The sequence below is a fragment of the Rattus norvegicus genome, chromosome X, assembly GCF_021556685.1.
Source record: "Rattus norvegicus strain SHRSP/BbbUtx chromosome X, alternate assembly SHRSP_T2T, whole genome shotgun sequence".
Lineage (NCBI taxonomy): Eukaryota > Metazoa > Chordata > Mammalia > Rodentia > Muridae > Rattus > Rattus norvegicus.
In genome coordinates this window covers 31,033,265-31,053,323 of record NC_141554.1, presented here as the reverse complement: position 1 = coordinate 31,053,323, position 20,059 = coordinate 31,033,265, and the positions used below count along the sequence as shown (strand labels likewise).

The 20,059-nt window shown below is 40.6% G+C and overlaps 1 protein-coding gene across 1 annotated transcript in view; it reads right to left on the bottom strand.

The window, feature by feature from the left end:
• The window catches only part of Wwc3 (WWC family member 3), a 116,094-nt gene that overhangs the window by 10,119 nt on the left and 85,916 nt on the right, over positions 1-20,059 (bottom strand). Inside the window, 9 exon segments of the mRNA NM_001427611.1 lie at positions 557-708; positions 1,047-1,217; positions 1,536-1,728; positions 2,668-2,754; positions 3,692-3,766; positions 4,872-4,992; positions 9,814-10,376; positions 11,112-11,201; positions 18,661-18,903. Of these exon segments, the coding sequence (NP_001414540.1) occupies positions 557-708; positions 1,047-1,217; positions 1,536-1,728; positions 2,668-2,754; positions 3,692-3,766; positions 4,872-4,992; positions 9,814-10,376; positions 11,112-11,201; positions 18,661-18,903 (1,695 nt within the window).

Sequence of the window (20,059 nt, the reverse complement as noted above, 5' to 3'; positions counted from 1 at the left end):
CCCAGAAGTATAGCTCCATGGCAGAATGCCTGCCCAGAATGTACAAAGCCACAGGTTGAATTTCCAGTACCCAAAGAGAAATGAAACAAACAACAAAAAAACAGAAGGGAACTTTGAGTTGGGTATGGTGGCATATGTCTATAATGCTAGCTCTAAAAAGGCTAAGGCAAGAGAACTCCAAAGCCACCTTAGACTAAGCACTAAGGGCCCATCTCCATAAAACCAAAATGTTCAGTGGAGTCCTGAAAAGAAATTCTGAAATTAAAGGAAGAGGATTGGGCACACAAGTCAGGGTATTTCTCTTATAAATATAACCATGATATTCCCCACCACAATAAGGCTCCTGAGCAATGGCATGATAGCATGTCCCAGCATGTTCTAGAGAGGCAAAGAGGAGGAAAGTGGTTTGCTTTCAGAAACACTCCCCTGAGAGACATGCTGACTGGCACTGGGCAGGCTAGCCTGTTTGCAGTAACTTCACTTCACTTCCCTAAGATATTGTACTGTTTTCTGCCTCTTCATGCAATCTTAAGAGGGCAGAGGACTAGGCACTCACCTCTCAGACACTGCCTCGCCTTGTTCTTCCTTACGCTCCATCTCCAGGATCTCCTCCTCGGTATATTCCAGCTTCACACGCTCCTGAGCCAGCTCTCTCTCTACAGCTCGTAGCTGTGCTGTGGTTCTGGCTAGCAGCACTGTCACTGCATCCTGAAGGAGGAAAGGATGTTTCTGAGAACCAGTTTAATCTCTTGGCCACACACGAGAACAGTACCACAGTGTTCACCCTGGGCCTATAGCTCTGTGTCCACAAATTTGTACAAAAGTAGTGATCATGAATGTGTTTGCATTAAACATCATTTTCAGAAAGTGGACTTCTATATTGCTATGTTCCCATATGATTCCTTCCCCTGAAACTCTTTACTGTAACTCATGCTGCCTTGTAATCTACAAGAAATTGTCTTAGAAATGAGTACCTGGAGCAAAGCCAGTCTCAAAGTAAAGAAAATAGCCAGAGAAGATTGGCTCCTTGAGCCAGGGCCATGTACCGTCTTTCCAGAGCTGGTATTCATGGTTTCCTGTGTGGTGCTCTCCATAACTCGCAGCACAGGCTCTTTTGGCCTAGGTGGATCAGGGCTGGCAAAGACCTGCACAGGATACCAGCGCAGCTGCATTTCACTTGAACTGTCACAGTCGGCCAAGTTTATCTGAGCAATGCCCTGCATGGGTGTTAAAAGTAAAAGCAAGAACCAGATTTTAATGTTTTTTTCCATAAATATTGTCCTTTAAGATATCAGGTTTGACTGCCAGAACCTACATGTGCACTATAGCATGTACACCCTCTCACAGCTGCATGCCTCTCTCCCATATATATATATATATATGAGTAATGTAAAAGAGAAATTAAAGATAAAATTAGGAACAAAGAAAATATAGAGGAAGAGAGAAAGAAGATGGAGTCATAAAACAAAGAGAAGGGAAAAAGAAAATGGGGGAAGGAGAAAATGAGTGAGCACAGGCCATACTGCTAAACATACCAGCAGTTCTTCCTGTAGCTGAGGATTCACCGAACACACATACAACTGCAGTGATTTCAATGTCAACATGCTGGAATGCACAGGGATTCTAAACACTTCATTAAACACCAATGGAGCTTGGAATTCCAGAGACTTGGAGCAGTAAGTATTCGGAGTGCCAGAGTCGAGTGGGGGCAAGTAGACGCGAATATGGCTAGGAATAGAGGGAAGGAAACATATTGGTAGTCAGCATGAGCTAATATGGTTCCCACCCTCCAGGTCCAAAGGACTAATGTGTCTCTTTAGATTAGATGGAGCATGCCTGACTGGCTAAGATAAGACTTGGAGCTTTGATGTTCTGCTGGACATTCTTTCAGCAAGAGTTCTTCTGCTTTCTCCTCACAGCTCTAACATCCACAGCAGTACAGTCTATTTTCTGGTTTCTACCTCAGTCTGGAACTTAGCAAATAGTTGACAGGCGTGAAATATTTGTGATGACTGCTGTGTGTATCACCAGGAGAGGTGGATTGAAATATGGATCCTCATGTTTACAAAGTTAGTTCACAACAAGGAATGTATGGGGTTGATTACCTCAGATTTGAATGGATGACTATTGGCAGTTAGCCACCTTAGGGATACCCTCTATGAACACTCACCTAGGGTCACAGAGCACAGAGAGGCAGCAATTCTGCCAGTGAGAACGAGAACACTAGCTGACTTCAAAATGGTCCCATTTCATATTTCCTATTCCTCTCCATGGCTAAAGACTCCTTGAACCCAGTCTCAGGCTTCTTAATACACATAATAGGATCACAGACTGGAACGGGCTTGTACTAGCATCACAAGGTAATCCTCAATATTGCCAGTGACAGGCCCTTCCTTGACAGCAACACAGTACACCATATGTCTCAATTAATGAAGCTCTTTTAATATATGGATATATATATATACATATATATATATATCCTTTGTACTTTAAATAGATATTCCCTACTCTTTTACTGCAAATCTGCAAATTCGGGCTCCCAAACTGCTTTTCTGTTCCCAGTCTGCTGAGCAGAATAGGCAATGAGCTGTATCATGCAGAGGAAAGTTGGAGGAAGGACATCACTAACTGTATATAGCCTCCAGGTCTTCAATATCAGGAACTTACATTTTACAGTCTTCCTTCATCACCAGACCAGCAAGGTTCCTCAGTTGCAACACATGCACAAGGAGATATTCATTTGTACTATCATGCCTAGAAAATAAAGCACAAATTCATAGACTATAAATTCCCCATGGAAGAAATGACCCTGTCATTCAACCCCAATATTGCCCATGGTCTGAGGGGTATTTTACCTTATTTTACCCATAAGCGAGATTGGTAGTATGTCAAAGAATTTTTTATTATGAAAACTGGAACAAGAGTGTGAAGGGCACAACTGAATTCCCTACAGTGCACAAGATGGGGACACCATAGCAAAAAATGAACTGATTCTAAAAGTGAGCAGTATGAGAACCAAGAAAACTCAACCAGAATAACAAGAATGGGCAAACCAAACTAGAGACAAAAAAAACCAAAAAACCAAACAAAAAAACAAACAAATAAACAAACAAAAAACAAAAACAAAACAAAAAAACAAACAAACAAAACTCCTGTGCTGCCAGTATAAACATCATGGCACCTGCTTTTAATGAAACTGTAGCTAGACATCTAAAGCTGCCATTGTTACAGATGATTGGATGACTCACTCTGGGGATAAGGGAAGGATTCTGATATCTGTACTATGGGGAATACTGTCCACTTCCAACATAAATGTGAAAATATGCTCCTAAGAGTTAGATGAGACTTTGAGTATCCCACGTTGCCGACTCCCAAGTCTAAGCTAACAGTCCTCAGCTGTGGTGTCTGGAATGAAAGACAGCAATGCAGTCACTTTTCTCTTTCCCTCTTACCTTCTACCCTTGCCAACTCATCTGAGTCAAAAGAAAGATGGGAGCTAACAAGAATGGGGAAGCAACACCTGGCTCATACAGTCCGTCTATCTCCCTTCACCTGTCCATGGAAATGCATCTACAAGGCATCTTTAAGGCTGATGACATGACAGGGAGTATCAAAGCTGATAGAATATCGCCCAAGCAGGCCTTATTCTACAGGGCATATTAAAGAACAGCAAGTTGGCTCCTATACTCACAGATATCCCACATAGATCTGAGGCTCATTGTTTCCATACATGTCTCCAAAAGCAGGCTCTTCAGCATCTTCATTTCTAAACATAATGGCAAATACACTAGGTTTATTCTAAAAGGACCTCAGCATTGTAAGCATGTACAAGGTTTTTCTCATGCTCAGAGTATCTCTTACTGAGAAGAGTTTTATCAAACTCTGATTCAAGTATCTGTGTTCATTAAGGGGCTCAAAAGGAACAGCTGGTTCCCGGATCCATCATGGGTTATCTCATCAGTACCTGCCCACAAACATCTTTCTCTTTTTATCACTCCCTTGGTTTAAAAAAAAAGACTCCTTTTTATTTTATAGATGTAAGTGTATTGCTGACTGTAAGTATGGGCACTGCACGTATGTAGTGGAGATGGAGGCCTGAAGTAGGCACTGGAACTCTGGAAATGAAGGAACAGATGATTGTGAGCTGCCATGTGGGTACTGAGAATTGATATCAGGTCCCCTGCAAGAGCTTTATAGCCCAAAGTTGGCTCAAATTTGTGGCATTTCTCCCTGTCTCAGCTTCCACAATGGCAAAATTATAGATATCAACTATAGCAACAGCTGCCTTGTTTTTTATTTGTGTTGTTCTGGGGTTTTGCTTTGTCTTAGAAAATAATTGCATACATTTTGAAAGGCACACTAAAGGCAGTTTTCAAAAAGTGAACTTTAAGAAAATTTTGCATTGACTACAATGTCTTTACAGATACTTGAGATTTACAATTATACAAATTTGCAATGACAACAAAGACAGTTAATCAAAATGAACTACCTAATTTCCAAAGGTTTTGTTTTGACCACAAGGAGCTCCCTGTAGCTAAAGAGAGAGAGGGAGGGACTTCATTGCTAGGAATGCTGGTCCCTTTTATGCACTGTGCATAGTTGGTCTTTTTCAGCTCTACTAGTCAGGACCAGGAGGAGAAAAGGCATTCCAGAACACACTAAGAGCCAAATACACACGTAAGCTAGAGGTGTTTTCTCCACAGGCTTCTAAGACCCAACCTTCCAAAGATTAAAGGCGATAGAAAAATATAAATGGAGCCAGAAACAAAGCTTAGAATCTAATTATTTCCATATGGATTCTTGGTGTGCATACCAATAGCACTCTGGAAAGGGTACTTAGGAACAAGGAAATAAGGTGATCAGCTCCTAACCTTTTGGTTAGAGGTTCAAAAACCCCACTGTCACTGGCAAGGGAATAATCTGACAGGCATGCAGAAACACGGCGTGCTCTTCTCTCCAACCTCTTGGCGCTGTCTTCCCGCAGGGTCACTGCTGCAAACAAGGGACATACCTAGGTCAGGAGGTGATAGCACAGGAGCCTAGACATATATGGCAGAGTGTTGAAAAGTCACTAAGTACTCCAAAGACAAGCCATGGCATGTGCATGCAGATAGGCACTGTGCATGATTGTCTTTAATATTGAAAATCACAAGCAAAGCCAAAGCAACAGACTTCTGGGTACTACTTCTTTCTTGCTTTTTTTTTAAGGCAGAGGTTCACTATGTAATCCTTGCTCTTTGGACTTGAGATGTTTCTTATCTTCCTGCATGCTGGAATTACTGTATGAAGCATTATGGCTGACACACAAAAGCCAGAGGTGACACTGGTATCTTCCTATAAAAAAAATCTCTTACCTGTCTAAAAATATATTTGGACTCATACATCTTGTATTTCCCCTTTGAGGGTGAGCACATACTGAATAAGATGACAGAAGTGAGAAACCCCTAAAAGAGTCTGGGAGGGGAAAGCTACAAGGAGGGGATAGAGGTAACAGGGGGTTGGAGGAGATTGGGGAGAAGCAGAATCACAAACACACACTTTGTTCAAATATATCATAATGTTATGTAATATATACTGATTGAATAAAATGTAAAAATAATTTAAAAATAAAAGAAGAAAGACATTTGGGCTCAGGAGAACAGCAGATATAAAAAGAGGTGTTATTTTTCACTTTCCTTCTTTATGCTATTTGGTATTCTCCATATTTTAGACAATAAGCCTTGTTGATATTGCACTTATAATCACTTTTTAAAATTATCCAAATATATCTTAACAATGCTCTTCAAATCAAAAACACAGATCCATCCTTTGAAAACAGTCTTAGAGACCTATGGCTTACACAGACTGACATCTGTCTGTTGATCTCACTGTAGAAGCCTCCTTAGACACACCCTAGGCCAAACTGCTTTCTGGAATTGCTTTTCTGGGTCAGAATGCTACCATTATTGAGTATTTGATTTTTATCTTTCATTTCTACCTTTAAGAGCCCTAAATAATCACTGATATTTTCTTACCTAGTTTATCCTTTTCTTTCATTGAAATGAGTTTCTTTAAACAAAATCAATACAAACATACTCAACTTTTTTATGATACATGTGGTTATACATGTAAAAATCTATGTTTTATAGGGGGCATGCTTTGTTAAAATACAGAATACATATGAAGCTCCAAGAGAAATACTACTTGGACTTCATGTTGCCACTGGCTAATAATACAGGTATCTCTGTGGTCTCTCTGCTTCTCTTTGGCTATCCTAGTTCCACAAACTGATAACTTTACATTCTGAACTAAAAGAAAGGATGGCTCAAATGACAACCCAAATTATAACCAAATTATTACCCATACCAACTAAATCCAAGCATATTAAACAGATAAGGCATTTGGTCTGTAATGTCAACTGGAAACAAAAGCTGGCCTTCCAGTCATCTGTAGTACTAACTACGGGGGTAAGCTACTACTGCTCTCATCAGCCAAGGATAGAAGTAGGCTTTATCCTGAAGTAACTAAAGGTATAAAACTCTCAAATTGTAAGCCAATGCCCCGCTCTTGTCTTTGTCCCTGTCCCATGAAATGACCCCAACTCTGACTCCATGTGGAATCTTTGGGGTCTGAACCTCTATATTACAAGTTTCTACAAGTTAAATTAATGCTTGTTTCTACTCCCTAGCCTGACACCTACCAAAGATGATTCTTCTAACCAGCTTGAAATCCCTTTGAAAAAACAGCACTAGGTAACAATTCCATTTCCACAGTCCTATCCCACAGTTGAGCTCTAACCAAATTTTTTCTCATCTTTACAAGTCCATTCAGGGAGGATGGACACTAAAAGCTTAGATGGTGTCACTGAATTCACACAGCAACAGGGAGTAATGTCCCCCAAAAGAAAAAAGACACAGCAATGTCCATACTACATATTCAAAACTCCAGGACTTCAAGACTGATTGAGAAGTAGTACAAATGATATAGGGAATAGAAAATCTATTACACATTTATTGAAAAACAAAAATAAAACAAACAAAAACCACACTGCTCTTTCTTTACTAAAACAGACACTAAAACCAAGGAACATACTAAAAACTGCTTTATAAGAAGGGGAAAGAACTGAAAATCAATAGCCAAAGCTGCCAACTGGTATATTAAAATAATAAATGCTGTTAGAATTTGGAGAAAAATACATATAGGAAATAAATACTGAAAGCTTTTTGAAAAAAACCTGTTCTTACATGATTATTAAGAATAACAGCAGTGAAATAATAGTGATAGTGACAACCAATAAGCTATCACCTCCCAGCCATCCTAAGCATGAAGTCACTGTAAAAGTTTTGCCCGCAGCCTGAGCAAGAATAAGGAGAATACCAAGGCCACTTACAGTAAACGTTTCTGTGGAGCAGCATGGGAAGAGATAAAAAAAATCACAGAGTGAAAACTCTAAGATTTTAGCTGATAATTTTAAACAGGGTATGTATAATACAATCATCAATAAATAGACAGTCAACTCAAAAGAATTTAATGGATTTTGTTAGCATAGACTAACCAGTAAGTTAAAAAAGGGAAAGTATTTCAAAATTAGGATACATTTAACTTTAAAAATCCAGTAAAAACAAAACTGTAGCAAAAAATGTAAAAAATGTCCCAAATTATAATCTACTCTTGGTCTTGCCATCTGCCCATCTGACTACCTTAAGGAATCAAGGCGGGGGGGGGGATCATTTCCTTCTATCTTGGGCAATTTAGATTTTTATCTTAGTAAAATTTTAATTTCACTAAAACTTGCTTGAAACCAAACAGATTTACAGACGAAGGCTGAAAATTGAGGGAATTGCATGACCCTAAACATCACCAGATAATGGAATGGGGGAGAGGGGAGGGTCTGATAAGCATGCATGAATTCTAACTCTGGGATCGGCAGCTGTCAAAGCACACAGGAAGGCAAGGAGTACCCAGGTGTTTAGGTTTGAAATCAGTTCCCCTGCTTAGGATTCTGGGAGCCCCTAGCATGACCAGGAACTTAATCTGTTAAATTCCTAAAGACACAAGTCAACTGACAGTGCCATCTATGAATCTACCACCAGGTGGCAGTCCCTAAATGTAGATGAAGCAAATCACTCCCAGTCTAAATTGTTGAAACATGACAATCAATGTCTGTCATAGAATAAGAAAGAAAAATAAAGAAATTAGAATCAGAAATTAACTCAGCTCTTCTCCCTCCAAACCTGCCTTTTCCCTGGCCTAGAAGACCCTCAAACAGACTTTCCCCATAACCAAACTAATATTCTTGAATTTCAACTTTTAAATAGAACATAATAAGGAGTGATGGAGGGGACTAGAAGAACAATGGGTTTACATCATTATTTCATTTATGCTGAAAGGAATAAGTATGAAGGGAGAACCCTGTAATTGTAAAGAAGAATAAAGTGAATGAAGGTTATCTGGATGTGTGAATTATAGAAACAATGTTTCAGGGGGCATACAAGTGTGTTTGCAAACATAGTATAAGACACCAGAATAACAGAGATGTTAAAAGTCAAGAGGTAAACCAGAACATAATGATCTCCAGGCAAACACACAAATGCTAGCAGATGGCTACATTATAGATAAGCTAATTGAAAGATTATCTTTTTATCAATCTATCGATTCATTTCTTAGGTTAAAAAATAGTGGCAAATGGAAGAAACCATAAAGATCATCTTGTTTGAGGACAAGAAAAGTAGGATAATTCATGGAAAGTCATGGAACTAGAGGTCAAAGTGACAAGGAACTTGGCCTGCAGGCTGCTTATTTGAAGCCATTTCTACTACACCACATTGTACTCTATTGGATACACAGTCAAAAGAATGCTTCTTAGGATTCTTAGCCTTCATACTATTGACACCTTGGGCTAAATCATTTTTGTTGTGGTAGGGGTTGTGCTGTGTATTATAGGAGGTTTAGTAACTTCCCTGGTCTCAATCCATTAGGTGCCAGAATATCCCCTCTGCCAGTCTATGAGAGCTCAGTGTTTCTCTAGACATTGCCAAATTTCCCTCAGGGCAGGGAGGAAGGACTATCTATTCTATATAAATTAACTAGTGCTAGTCCAAATTGAATGTCTAGAACATTGTTTTTGCTGGGTAAATGAAAGTTAACTAACTACATGGGCTGAACTTCAGATATAGGAAATTTTGTTCCTGGTGTTACATTATAGTAGTCTATTGTTTCTCAAACATCATTGTGGTATCAATGAAGGGTTGAACTATAACACAGCTGAGCAGATGAAGCTTCCTACAGAGTCTGATTACTCTCCATCTGGAGAAATGATTTGGTGCAAGCTAGAGTGTCTATTGACATGACATAATCAGAATTAGTTCTACTTTTGATTGAATTATATACTCAGAAACAAGGCCATATGGCTAAAAAGAGAAGCCAAACTGACAGAGGTGGACATTTCTACTAAGGTATAATCAGATGCATGTCTACATGCTGGTCTAAGGGGAACATACACAGAAAATTCCATCTTAGCTCATGCCCTGCAAAGGTACATTGAGGTCCTACCACCTCCTTATTTGCCTTTGAATATGGAAGACTATGTAGTTCTTAATGTTATTTTTCAACAACTAAGAAGTACATTCCACAAATAAGCCAAATACAGCTTCATCAATGCCTGCATTCCTGACACAAAAAGGGAAGACTAATGAAGGTCTGGACTCATCCTACTCCTGTTACTATTCTAAAACTAACAGCTCACCAGCAATTTGAAAGTCACTATCCTCAAAGCCACAGCACACATATCCCTTACACCCAGAAACTCAGGACTTTCTTCCTATCACCACTTACTTGCACTAGTAGGAGCCACAGGTTGAGGTCCCCGCTCACGGGGTCCTTCTCCATCCACAGGGATTCCATGTGGCTGAAGTATCGCAGATCCCTGCAAATCTTCATCTCCTAGAGTAGAGGCCTGTGACCTCAGTCTGTCCAGTGTTCCCAGGCCTGCTGCCTCATAGGTGTCAGTCATCTGTGCCAGAGGAGAGTCCCTAGAAGCTGTGAGGAAGGGTGTGTCTAAGGGAGAGCTAGGGGGTGACAGAGAGGACAAGGAGGAGCGAGAAGACAGAGAGGCCAAAGACTGTGGTGTGTCCAGGGACTTCCTCTGCTTATGGAAGCCAGAGTGGCTCTGTGGGTCTGTAAAGGGAACATCTCGGCCCAGAGATTCAAAGGGGATCAGATCAAAGCGCAGAAGCTGGCCACACTCAGCATCAGCCTTCTCATACTGTGGGAGGCCATAGATGTCCGTGAAGCTGATGGAGCTGAGGGAGCCACGGCTGGAGGCCAGGGAACCCCGGCTGGAGGCCAGGGACCCACGGCTGCTCCCAGAGGACACAGTCAGGGTGCTGGCAGACAGGCTGAAATGAAAAAGCCATGGTATGAGAAAAACGCATGCTGCTCCCACCACCCATCACCTGGTACCAGAGCTGTAGCCCCAGGGAAGAACAGAGCTAACAGGAATGCAGGCAGTTGGACGCTTGAGAGCATCTGGCCAGAATTTGCTTCTTATCTCTTTTGAATGACACTTGGGGGCAGTGCGAAACAGCAGACTCCTTCCTGAGTTGGAGGAGTAACCGATAATGTCATTCATATGAAGCCCTTAACTTCCTGCTTCACAGTACAGTAAGAGCTTGACAAGTGGAGCTGCCATTACACATCCAGATATTTTTTTTTTACAAAAAGTCCCATAATAAAAATGTACATAGATGAATATTTCTGAAGCTGGTATATAAATTATACATTCCTTTAATAAACTTGATTTCACAATTGAACTCCATTTACTCCTGCCTCAACTTTCAAGTGATAGAATTACAGGTGTGTATAAACATCCTAGGGTCAGACTTACTATTCTGAAGTCAAATTTGGTTTTCCTCATTTTACCTAAGTTGTATGTCAGCAAGTTATGCACAAAACAAAACACATTTACTTTTCTGCTCCGTTTAACCCCACTTCAAGTTCCAATCACTACTAGTAGTAGAACATCTAAGCTAAAAGAAACTATGAAGTTCATTCACTTTACTGTAATATAATACATGTTCATGTAATAAAATAATAAAATTAGTAAGTATATATTCCCTTCAAAAGTAGCCTACCTCTTTAACTGGGACTGGAGATATGATGTTAAACGTGTAGCTTCTTCCAGCTGCATAAGCAGACAATTTCTTTTTTCCTGAAGTAAAATCCTGTAGATACAAAAATAGTCAGTTGGTGGGTCTAAAGGGCAGGGAAATTGTTTTTATAAAAAAAATCAGCTTAGGGTTTTGGAATGTAGTTTGATGATACATTTTTCTAACATGCCTAAGGACCTGGGTCAATCCCCATCACCTAATTGTAGAAGAGGTAAAGGCAAAAGACAGGAGGGAGGAAGGGAAAGAGGATAGTGAAGTAGAAGGAAGAGAAAAAAAAGACAGAAGAAATTCAACTATAAATGCCCTGTAAATCATTCTGGTTGAAGTGATTACGTGAATTCTAAAGGCATCCATTATAAATGGCAACATAATAAAAAGGGTCTTGTCATATTTGGAAAATACATCTCTGGCACTTGAAGCTGGCTGAAAGACTATAGATACTTGGTGGTTGGAGCAAGAGGATAAAAGGGAAGGTTGGAGACATAAACTTGAGAACAAGGAAGTAGTGGGAGGGCAAGGTGGTATAGGTGGTCATATGAATAGGTGGTTAAGGTGAGTGAAGATCTCAGGATAAATAGGTAAAAAATAGACAGAACAATGGGACACTATAGTCCCAGCTGGGTCCAAATGCACAGCATGCATTAATCTGTTGAGATTCCTTACAGAATCCTAGAAACATAATTCTATCATCCTAGGCACTCTTATAAGCAAAAAGCTATGTAAAGTTTCATTGGCATTATAGTAAAACAAGCCCTATAGCATTTCTCTTTGAGTCAAACACCTTTAAGACAGGAGCCATTACACAACACATTTAAAAGTTGAATAACATACATTAAAATATGGCCCACAGACCTCAAGGGTCCAAAAGTGTCCCCTTTTCTTTACTACATGTCTGTGAGCAGCGAAATATTCATGTGTTCACCAGAAATAACATACAACAACAGGCTAAATGCTTTAGCATCTGCCTTCTAGAAAACCAGATGTTTAAAAAGTTTATTATAAAAATGTTAAAGTTCTATGCTAATTCTTTGTTTGGTTTCAAAAACATTATCATACATAAAATTGTTTTTAATAAGGCCTTGTTATCTCTAATCAAATAATAATGTCAAAGTAATTTCTAAATCATTAGCATAATGATAGATAAAAATTCATATGAGAAAAAGCTCCTTGGGAGTTCTTAATCATTTTAACAGTGGAAGAAAATTCTGGGATCCAACAACTTGAGAAGAGCTACAATATTCTCTTTTTAATGTAATGTATTTAAAGATTCAACTTACCTATAATTTTGAAAGAAAATATATTATTGTTTGTTCATAGAAAACTTGACTTTTTAACATATTAGAAATCATGTGAGTGCATAAAAATGATAATGCCCTTAACACTTGGAATCATGTTGCACCTCATTTCTTGTCACTCACTTGACTGTATCCTCCATTTAACAGATGAGGAAATAAACCCTCATGAAATCAAAGTAACTTGCCTTGGCTATGAAAGTTCAAGGCTCACTCATTAGTTTGAATTTACCAGGCTCTATTGCTTCTACTTCCTGGCATTTGTATTCTGTTGTTAATATGTGACAAGAAAGGGAGTTTCTTTTTACTACAAAACATTTCTTAATTTGGAGTCACACTTAAGTTTTTACCTAAGGCACCAAGCATTCATCTGTAATTTCTTCTCAAAAAATGGAGAAAGAATAAAAGAAAGTGTGATAGTTTAATGCTTGGCCAAAGGGAGTAGCACTCCTAGGTGTGGCCTTGTTGGAAGTAAAGAATGTCACTGTGGGGGTTGGCTTTGAGATCTCCTGTGCTCAAGCTCCACCCAGTGTGAAATCATAGCCTCCACCTGACTGCCTGTGAAACAGTCTCCCTCTGGCTACCTTTGGATCAAGATGTAAAACTCTCAGCTCCTTCTCTCACCTGGTGTCTGTCTGTAGGCTGCCATGCTTCCTGCCATGATGAAAATGGACTGAACTTCTGAAAAAGTAAGCCAGCCCCAATGAAATGTTTGCCTTTATAAGAATTACCTTGATCACAGTGTCTCTTTACAGCAAGAAAACCCTAAGACAGAAGTTAGTACCGGAGACTGGGGTATTGCTGTGATAAGCCAGACGACACTTTTGTTTGGAGGAATGTGGACTTTGAGAGTTTGGGTTAGGAAAGTAGTGGAATGCTTTAAGTGGGGCTTAATGGGCCATACTAGTAGGAACATGGAAGATAGTTGTATTGAGGCTGATTTGAACTGTAGAGGCTTGGCTCAAGAGGTTTAAGAGGAGAAGGATTTTAGAATGTCGCCTAGAGATCATTCTTCTGATAGAATGTGACTGCTTGTCTAAAGAGTCTGCCTGCAGCTCTAAAGTGAAGAAATTTAGAGTAATTTAGAGTAATTGCCTTGAGGAAGAAAATTTCAAAACAGCATAGCATAGACTATGTCATGTGGTTTACTCCTAGGAAGAGCAGTTTTATCAAGCATAGCAAGCTTAAAAAGGAAAAATACAGTATGTATGGTTCAAGTATTAAAAGGGCACCAGAAAGCAGAATGGAGCAAAATCTTATGTTCAAGGAGATAAACAGATTAAGGGGGTGGTGACCGTGTGGCAAGATCCCACTCAGTTAAGCTTATTATTTATGTGTTTACAGTTGAAAGGTGGATGGCTATATGTTAGGCATTATTATGACCGAGTTACTATTTTTATTTAGATATGAGATTCATTTATTCATTTAGACAAGGAGATATGATTGTGTGTCAAATTGACAGGGTATGAATTATGATGGATATTCTTAGTTGTCAACTTGACGATATATGGATTGAAGTACAATTCAGAACTTAAAAAGATCTTGTAAAATGGAATTAAAGAAAAGCTTAGGTTCTGGCATAGTGGTACATGACTTTAATCCCATGAGACAGAGACAAGCAGATCTCTGAGTTCAAAGACAGCATGGTACAGAACATGCTCCAGGAAAAGAAAAGCTTAGGTTCAGAGGTGGTGGTACATGTCTTTAATTCCAGCACTCAGAGACAGAGTCATGCAGATCTCTGAGTTCAAGGTCTTTTTACAGAGCAAGTTCAAGATAGCTGAGCTTAGGTAGTAAGGGAATTGGAAAAGAGAAAGCTGGTGAAAATGTAATAGAACGGGGTAGAGAGGGGTTGTTCCAGCACCAGCAAGGAGTAGAACTGGGCACCTTCAGTCATGTGGCTCTGGCTTTAGAGTGAAAAGTAGAAGACTACTGGGACAATTGTTTCTCGTTAGCTGGAGCTAAGAAATTAGCAGTGATTAAGAAGAGACTAGCGTCACTGTAGTGAAATCTGGGAAATGTTTTCTGAGAGCACAAAAAAAGGTATGTTCCAGAAATATACAAGGTTGTACCTTGTGCTGCACCTGGACTTGGTAATGTGTAAGAATCACCCAGGTGGTATTGGTTTTGAAGGGTCTGAACGGGTCATGGAGAGCAGCAGAAGCTTGACACAGTGAGAGGCCATGGAAGGCCATTGGTGAAAGTGCAGCCTTAGTTGCAGTTGATGCCCCAGGACTGAATGGGTCATGCAAAGAACAATGTTGAGGCTTGGCACCATGAAGAGAGAGCCTATGAGAGGCTATTGATGACAGTACAGCCCAGTTCCAGCAGAAGACCCAGTGTACTGGAGATGGCCAGTACTGTGGATAACCACCAAAAATAGCAGTGGCAGTGTAGTGGAGTCAGCCAGATCGTAGAGTGATTCAAAGAGCAGAGCTAGAGAAGTGACCTAAGCCGTTTAGAGGAGCTCATAAGATCATGTGTGGAACTAGGCATTGGAACAAGAAGCTGTGAAGTTGAAGTTGCCTTGGAGACCCAAGATGTTAGAGATGCCAGAGCTGTGGTATGTCTGCTGAGGAAAGCTGCTAACAGGGAATAGAACCATCCCAAGAGAAAGAATTGTGTTGCAGTCAACAAAGCTGAAAGGAACTGGACATCACATATGGAAATACAGAGTTTGGAGATTTCCCAGATGTCTTTTGGTCTTGCTTTGGTCCAACATTTCCTCACTGTGATGTTTTAGAATGGTAACGTATATCCTCTGATGTTGGAAGTATATGATCTGTTTTTTTTTTTTATTTTGATCTTATAGGAGATTACAGTTAAGAGACTGCATGAACCTCAAAAGGGACTTTGAAACATTGTTGAGACTGTGATAGACTACAGGTGCTTTAGAAGTTGGACTAAAAGCATTTTGCATTATAAATGTAAGTCTCTAGAGGCCAGGGAGTAGAATGTGATGATTTGAGGTCTTCTATGCTTAATCTCTGCCCAGTGTGGGATCAGAGTCTCCTTCTGGCTGCCTTGGGATCAAGATGTGGAACCTCAGCTCCTTCTCCAGTACATGCTTATTTTCGGATCTCCATGCTTCCTGACATGAAGATAATGGACTGAAAGTATAAGCCAGCCACAACGAAATGTTTGTCTTTATAAGAATTGCTTTGGTCATGGTGTCTCTTCACAGAAAAAAAAAAACCCACTAAGACAGAAAGTAAGTTTCAATTATGTCCCCTCACTAGGTTTTCTAATCATAATTCTGTATGAATGACCTTGAAATAAGACAGATCCCATAACTGGTCAATTGCCTGCCACAACTTAGCAAAAAAAAGAGCCAAGCTCACTCCCTTCGTTCTATTTCCACTCTGAGTCTAACCATACAGATTGAGCTACAAGAAACCTCACACTTAAACTAGTGGAAGTGACATTGAGAAATGTGACCAGCATCCACCAGAGTGTCAACAGTTGTGGGAACCCTTTGAAGTGTTTGGTCTCATCTCATACTCAGTAGCTTTAAAGTACAAAGGAGAAAGATAATTATCACACATATATGTTTTCCAGTAACCAAGGTCATTTTGCACAGATTTAGGAAATTCACTTGGGTCTATTCAGCTATTATTGAGGTCTCTTTTCCCCAAAACTGACTACCCAGTATGGTCCCACTAGAGACTCGTGGTAAAAAGTACTCCAGCTTTGTTGTCTTATTCCTTAGACTCAGGTACTGGAGCTAACACTGTCCCCAGAGAGTTCTACAGATATGAAGTGAATCCTATGTCCACAGCACTGGCAATGTTGAACTTCACATGAGGAGGGCAACTAGAGTCAAAAGTGCATAGATGGAAGTTCTGACGAGGCAGGCACCATTCCTAGATGAAATCCACCCTGCTGAACAGAGAACAGCAGGAACTGTGGACCCTCATCCTATCCACAACATACAAAAGAGAATACCAAGGTAGAAGAAAAGCTAAAGTATAACTCAGAAAGCACCAAGCCCAAGAGCACAAAAGAAAAGGTCAGTTACATTCTGCCTTTTGAGATTCAGACTGTACTTTAGTTTTACAGTGTAATGGTAGGTCATGCTATCATCTCAGGCATCATTCTGCTCACTACTAAGCTAAGCTAAACTCTCTGAATACTACCACTTCCTTTCAATGCTGCAATGAGCCTCCAAGCCACCATTCATCTCCCCTAAAGATTATCAATAAGCATCCAAACATCAAGATTGCTAGGCAACACAAAGAACAATCAGAAGTCACAATGAAAAGGGTTAGAGTGGTACATCCCAGCATTCAGAGGCAGGTGGATCTCTTGTGAGTTTGAGACCAGACTAGTCTATATAAGGAGTTCCAGGATAGCCAGAGTTACATAATGAGACCCTGTCTCAAAACAAAGAAACAACCAAAAATAAATTAAAATAAAATGTAAAAGAAGTCACAATGATATTGTCACTATATGTATTTGCACAGGTCAAGTAATTCCTATTACTTAAATTCTACATAGACAATGCTCAGAGAGATAAAATTTAAGGTCATGCAAATATGCTGAATTTGAGTAAGCCAATGTATTAACAAAAGGAGAGGGTCCCCAAAGCTCGGCAGATAGCCACAGATAAAGCACTGACAGCTGTTAAATGTGGAAAGCAGACCCAGCCTTCAGCACACTCCGCAATTGCATTCAGCAAATGGAAACCAGGAGATGTGGCACATGATGAAAGGCTGAACAACTTGGCATCAGAGAATACAAAAGACAGAGGCTTCACGTGTCTTGTGCTTGAAAGCGTCTCAGAGTAACTGAGGAAAGGCACGTTCAGAAAGGGACTCACAAAGGCTGCCGACTTCCTACTGCAAAAGTAAGAGCTGGCTTCCCTGGCTAGAAATCAAAGTCAGAGATAAAAGCAGTAGGGAGATACCCACAATGCTACAAGGAGCAATTCCCCTAGGCAACAGAGGCTCCCTGTTCTGAAGCTAGAGCACCACCTGCCCCCCTCCCCAAATTGCCTCCAATCCCTCACAGGCACTGCTCTGTAAACATAAGCAGAAGCACCAAGCACCCACATCAGACAGGAAACAGTATAAATGATGCTTGTCCTTCATTCTCTATTGCTTTCCTCAATCACTTTATATCTGTTTCTCTTTTTCTGCAGATAAGATGCCACTTCATAGCCCATTCTCAATCTCTGAAACTCACTGTATATCCTAAACTGGTTTTGAACCCAAGGTGATCCTCTCAAGGCTCAGTGCTAAGATTAGGGGTGTGAGACACTGCACCTGGCTTCCATGTCCCAGTTCTGAGTCGGTATCAGGAGCCTTTGAAAGCAGCTGGCTCCTCTTATGGCACAGAAGGCATATGATTCCACTTCCCACATAGTAAGGAACACGCCAGGCAGTCACTGTTCTCAGGGGAAGTAGAACATGCCTCATTTATGAGTCCCAAGTCTGAATTGATATAAAATCTCAAGCTGTTTTAGTCACCTAAGTATGATGTGAAGATTTGGGATTTTGGAGCATTTCAGATTTTAGATTTTTCAGATTAGTGCATCTACAAAAATACTCAAAAATTTAAAATCCAAAACCGTACCAAACTTCTAGCCCCAAAAGAAAGCACATGCCTGTGATCCCAGGACTTGAGAGGTAGATACAGGAGGATCAGTAACACAAGGCTACCACTAGTTATAACAGCAAGTTGGAGGCCAGTCTAGGTACATAAGACCCTGTTGCAAACAATGAAGGAAGAAAGAAACAAAGGAAAGAAAGGAAGGGGAGGAGAAAAGAAAAAAAGAAGAAAAAGGATTCTAGGGGCTGTATTTTGATTAAAAGGTTAACCTAACATGTAAAAAAAATAATCTAGGATAAGTGAGATGGTCAAGCAGGTAAAATGGCATCTGCTGCTAAGCTTGGTGACATGGGGTCGATCCCAGAGACCCACATTATGATAGGGCAGACTGCTGCCTGCCTGGAATCTTCATACTAGAATTGTGGTACACATTCATATTCATTCATATACAGACATATACCAAACAAATTAAACGTAATAAAAAGGTTTTAGATAAAACACAGGAAAATTCAAGACATTTCTGGGCTCAAGCGCTTTTACACAAGGACTGTTCAACTTGTACCAATTAAGAATACCCTCACACGATATACAAGTCATTCACTTAGTATTTCTAGTTGCTTCATTTCTAGACGTAGTACCCTCTGCTCCCAAAGTCTTGGAAAGCCACACACCTTTCTGTGGCACCCTGTGCAGATGTGGCCCTAGCACGCTGAATCTCATCCTCCAGGCGCCTCCTTTCCTCTTCCAGCCGAACCACATCTTCTGCTGACCTCCGCTGCTGAATAATAAGCTGCAGCTCCTGCAGCAGGGCCTCCTTTTCTTTGATGAGCTGCAGCCGGTCCCTGTCGGCCTCCGCCATGCCTGGCCATGACTCGTTAGCCAGCTGAGCCAGCTGCTGCTGAATATTGGAGACTCTGAGAAAGAAAGAGAGGCAGGGAGAAATGAACAGAAAACCTGGTGTGGGCACATTTTCTTCGCTATCGTCAACTCTATAAATTCACTCGGTTAAATAAATGGTAAGATAATTGCTCCGAGCTTCAACTTAATAGAATTTGGAAATGAGGGGTCATGAAAACACTGCAGAAGTCCTTTGTAATCTCTCATCTGAGCTGTGAGGTGACAATAATTATTTTGTACTTGTTTCAAAGAATTGACAAAAACAGCTACTACTCCTCAACAAGTCTGCACTCTGCTCCTTTCATGATATCATCCCAGAGAGAAAGCTCATGGCTCCCTTCTCCACCATCATGGTATCTAAACTGTTCATCCAAGAGACTCCTCTGCATTTCTGCCCCCTCATCCAGGGGTAAGCACTAACAGACAGACTGAGAAAATAATAGGAGGAAAATGCATCCATTAAAAATGTTTCTGAAAAGAACAGCTCTGGGGCTCCAGGCTCCACATCTGTTCCTTCCTGCCCCAAAGCCCTTGGCCAGGTGGGATTGAAAAGGACCTTAAGGAGGGGGCAAATACTCAACAAAAGCTGAGTGCTTGAACACTTCTATGACCCTAAATTTCCAAGTGCTTGCCTGGCAAACAGACTTCATCATTTGTGCCCTGAAGTGGTGTTGAATTCAGATTAAATGAAATAGACAGAGCTCATGTTTTGAAAACATACTTAAAAGCGTGAGCAGTATGTTTTAGATAAGGTTTCTTTAAGACTAAACTAGGAATGCCAGACCCAATGTGAACCCAGTGCTGGGGAGTATGAAGTTTGGCACGCATGCCTAAAAATGAAGTCCAAATATTTCTTTGAGATGACAGAAATCTGTGCAAACATGTAAGTGTCAGGCACCACACAGCCTTAAGGCAATGATTATAAAAGTAGAGCCTCAGGACTGGCGCCTCAGGATCACCTGGGAGCGGTTAGAAAGGCATCAGGCCCAAGCTCAGATCTTCTGACTCCTACGCCATGAGGTAGGGGTCTTGGCAAGTCCTCTGGGCACTTCTGCTGCTCACTCAAGTTGAACAGCCAGGACTCTCAGAGCTTCCTCCTCTGCAACTCTGCCCAGTCTGGAAGGTGCTAAATGACCTTTAGGGAGTAACATCAGGGACTGACAGGATGTTGTT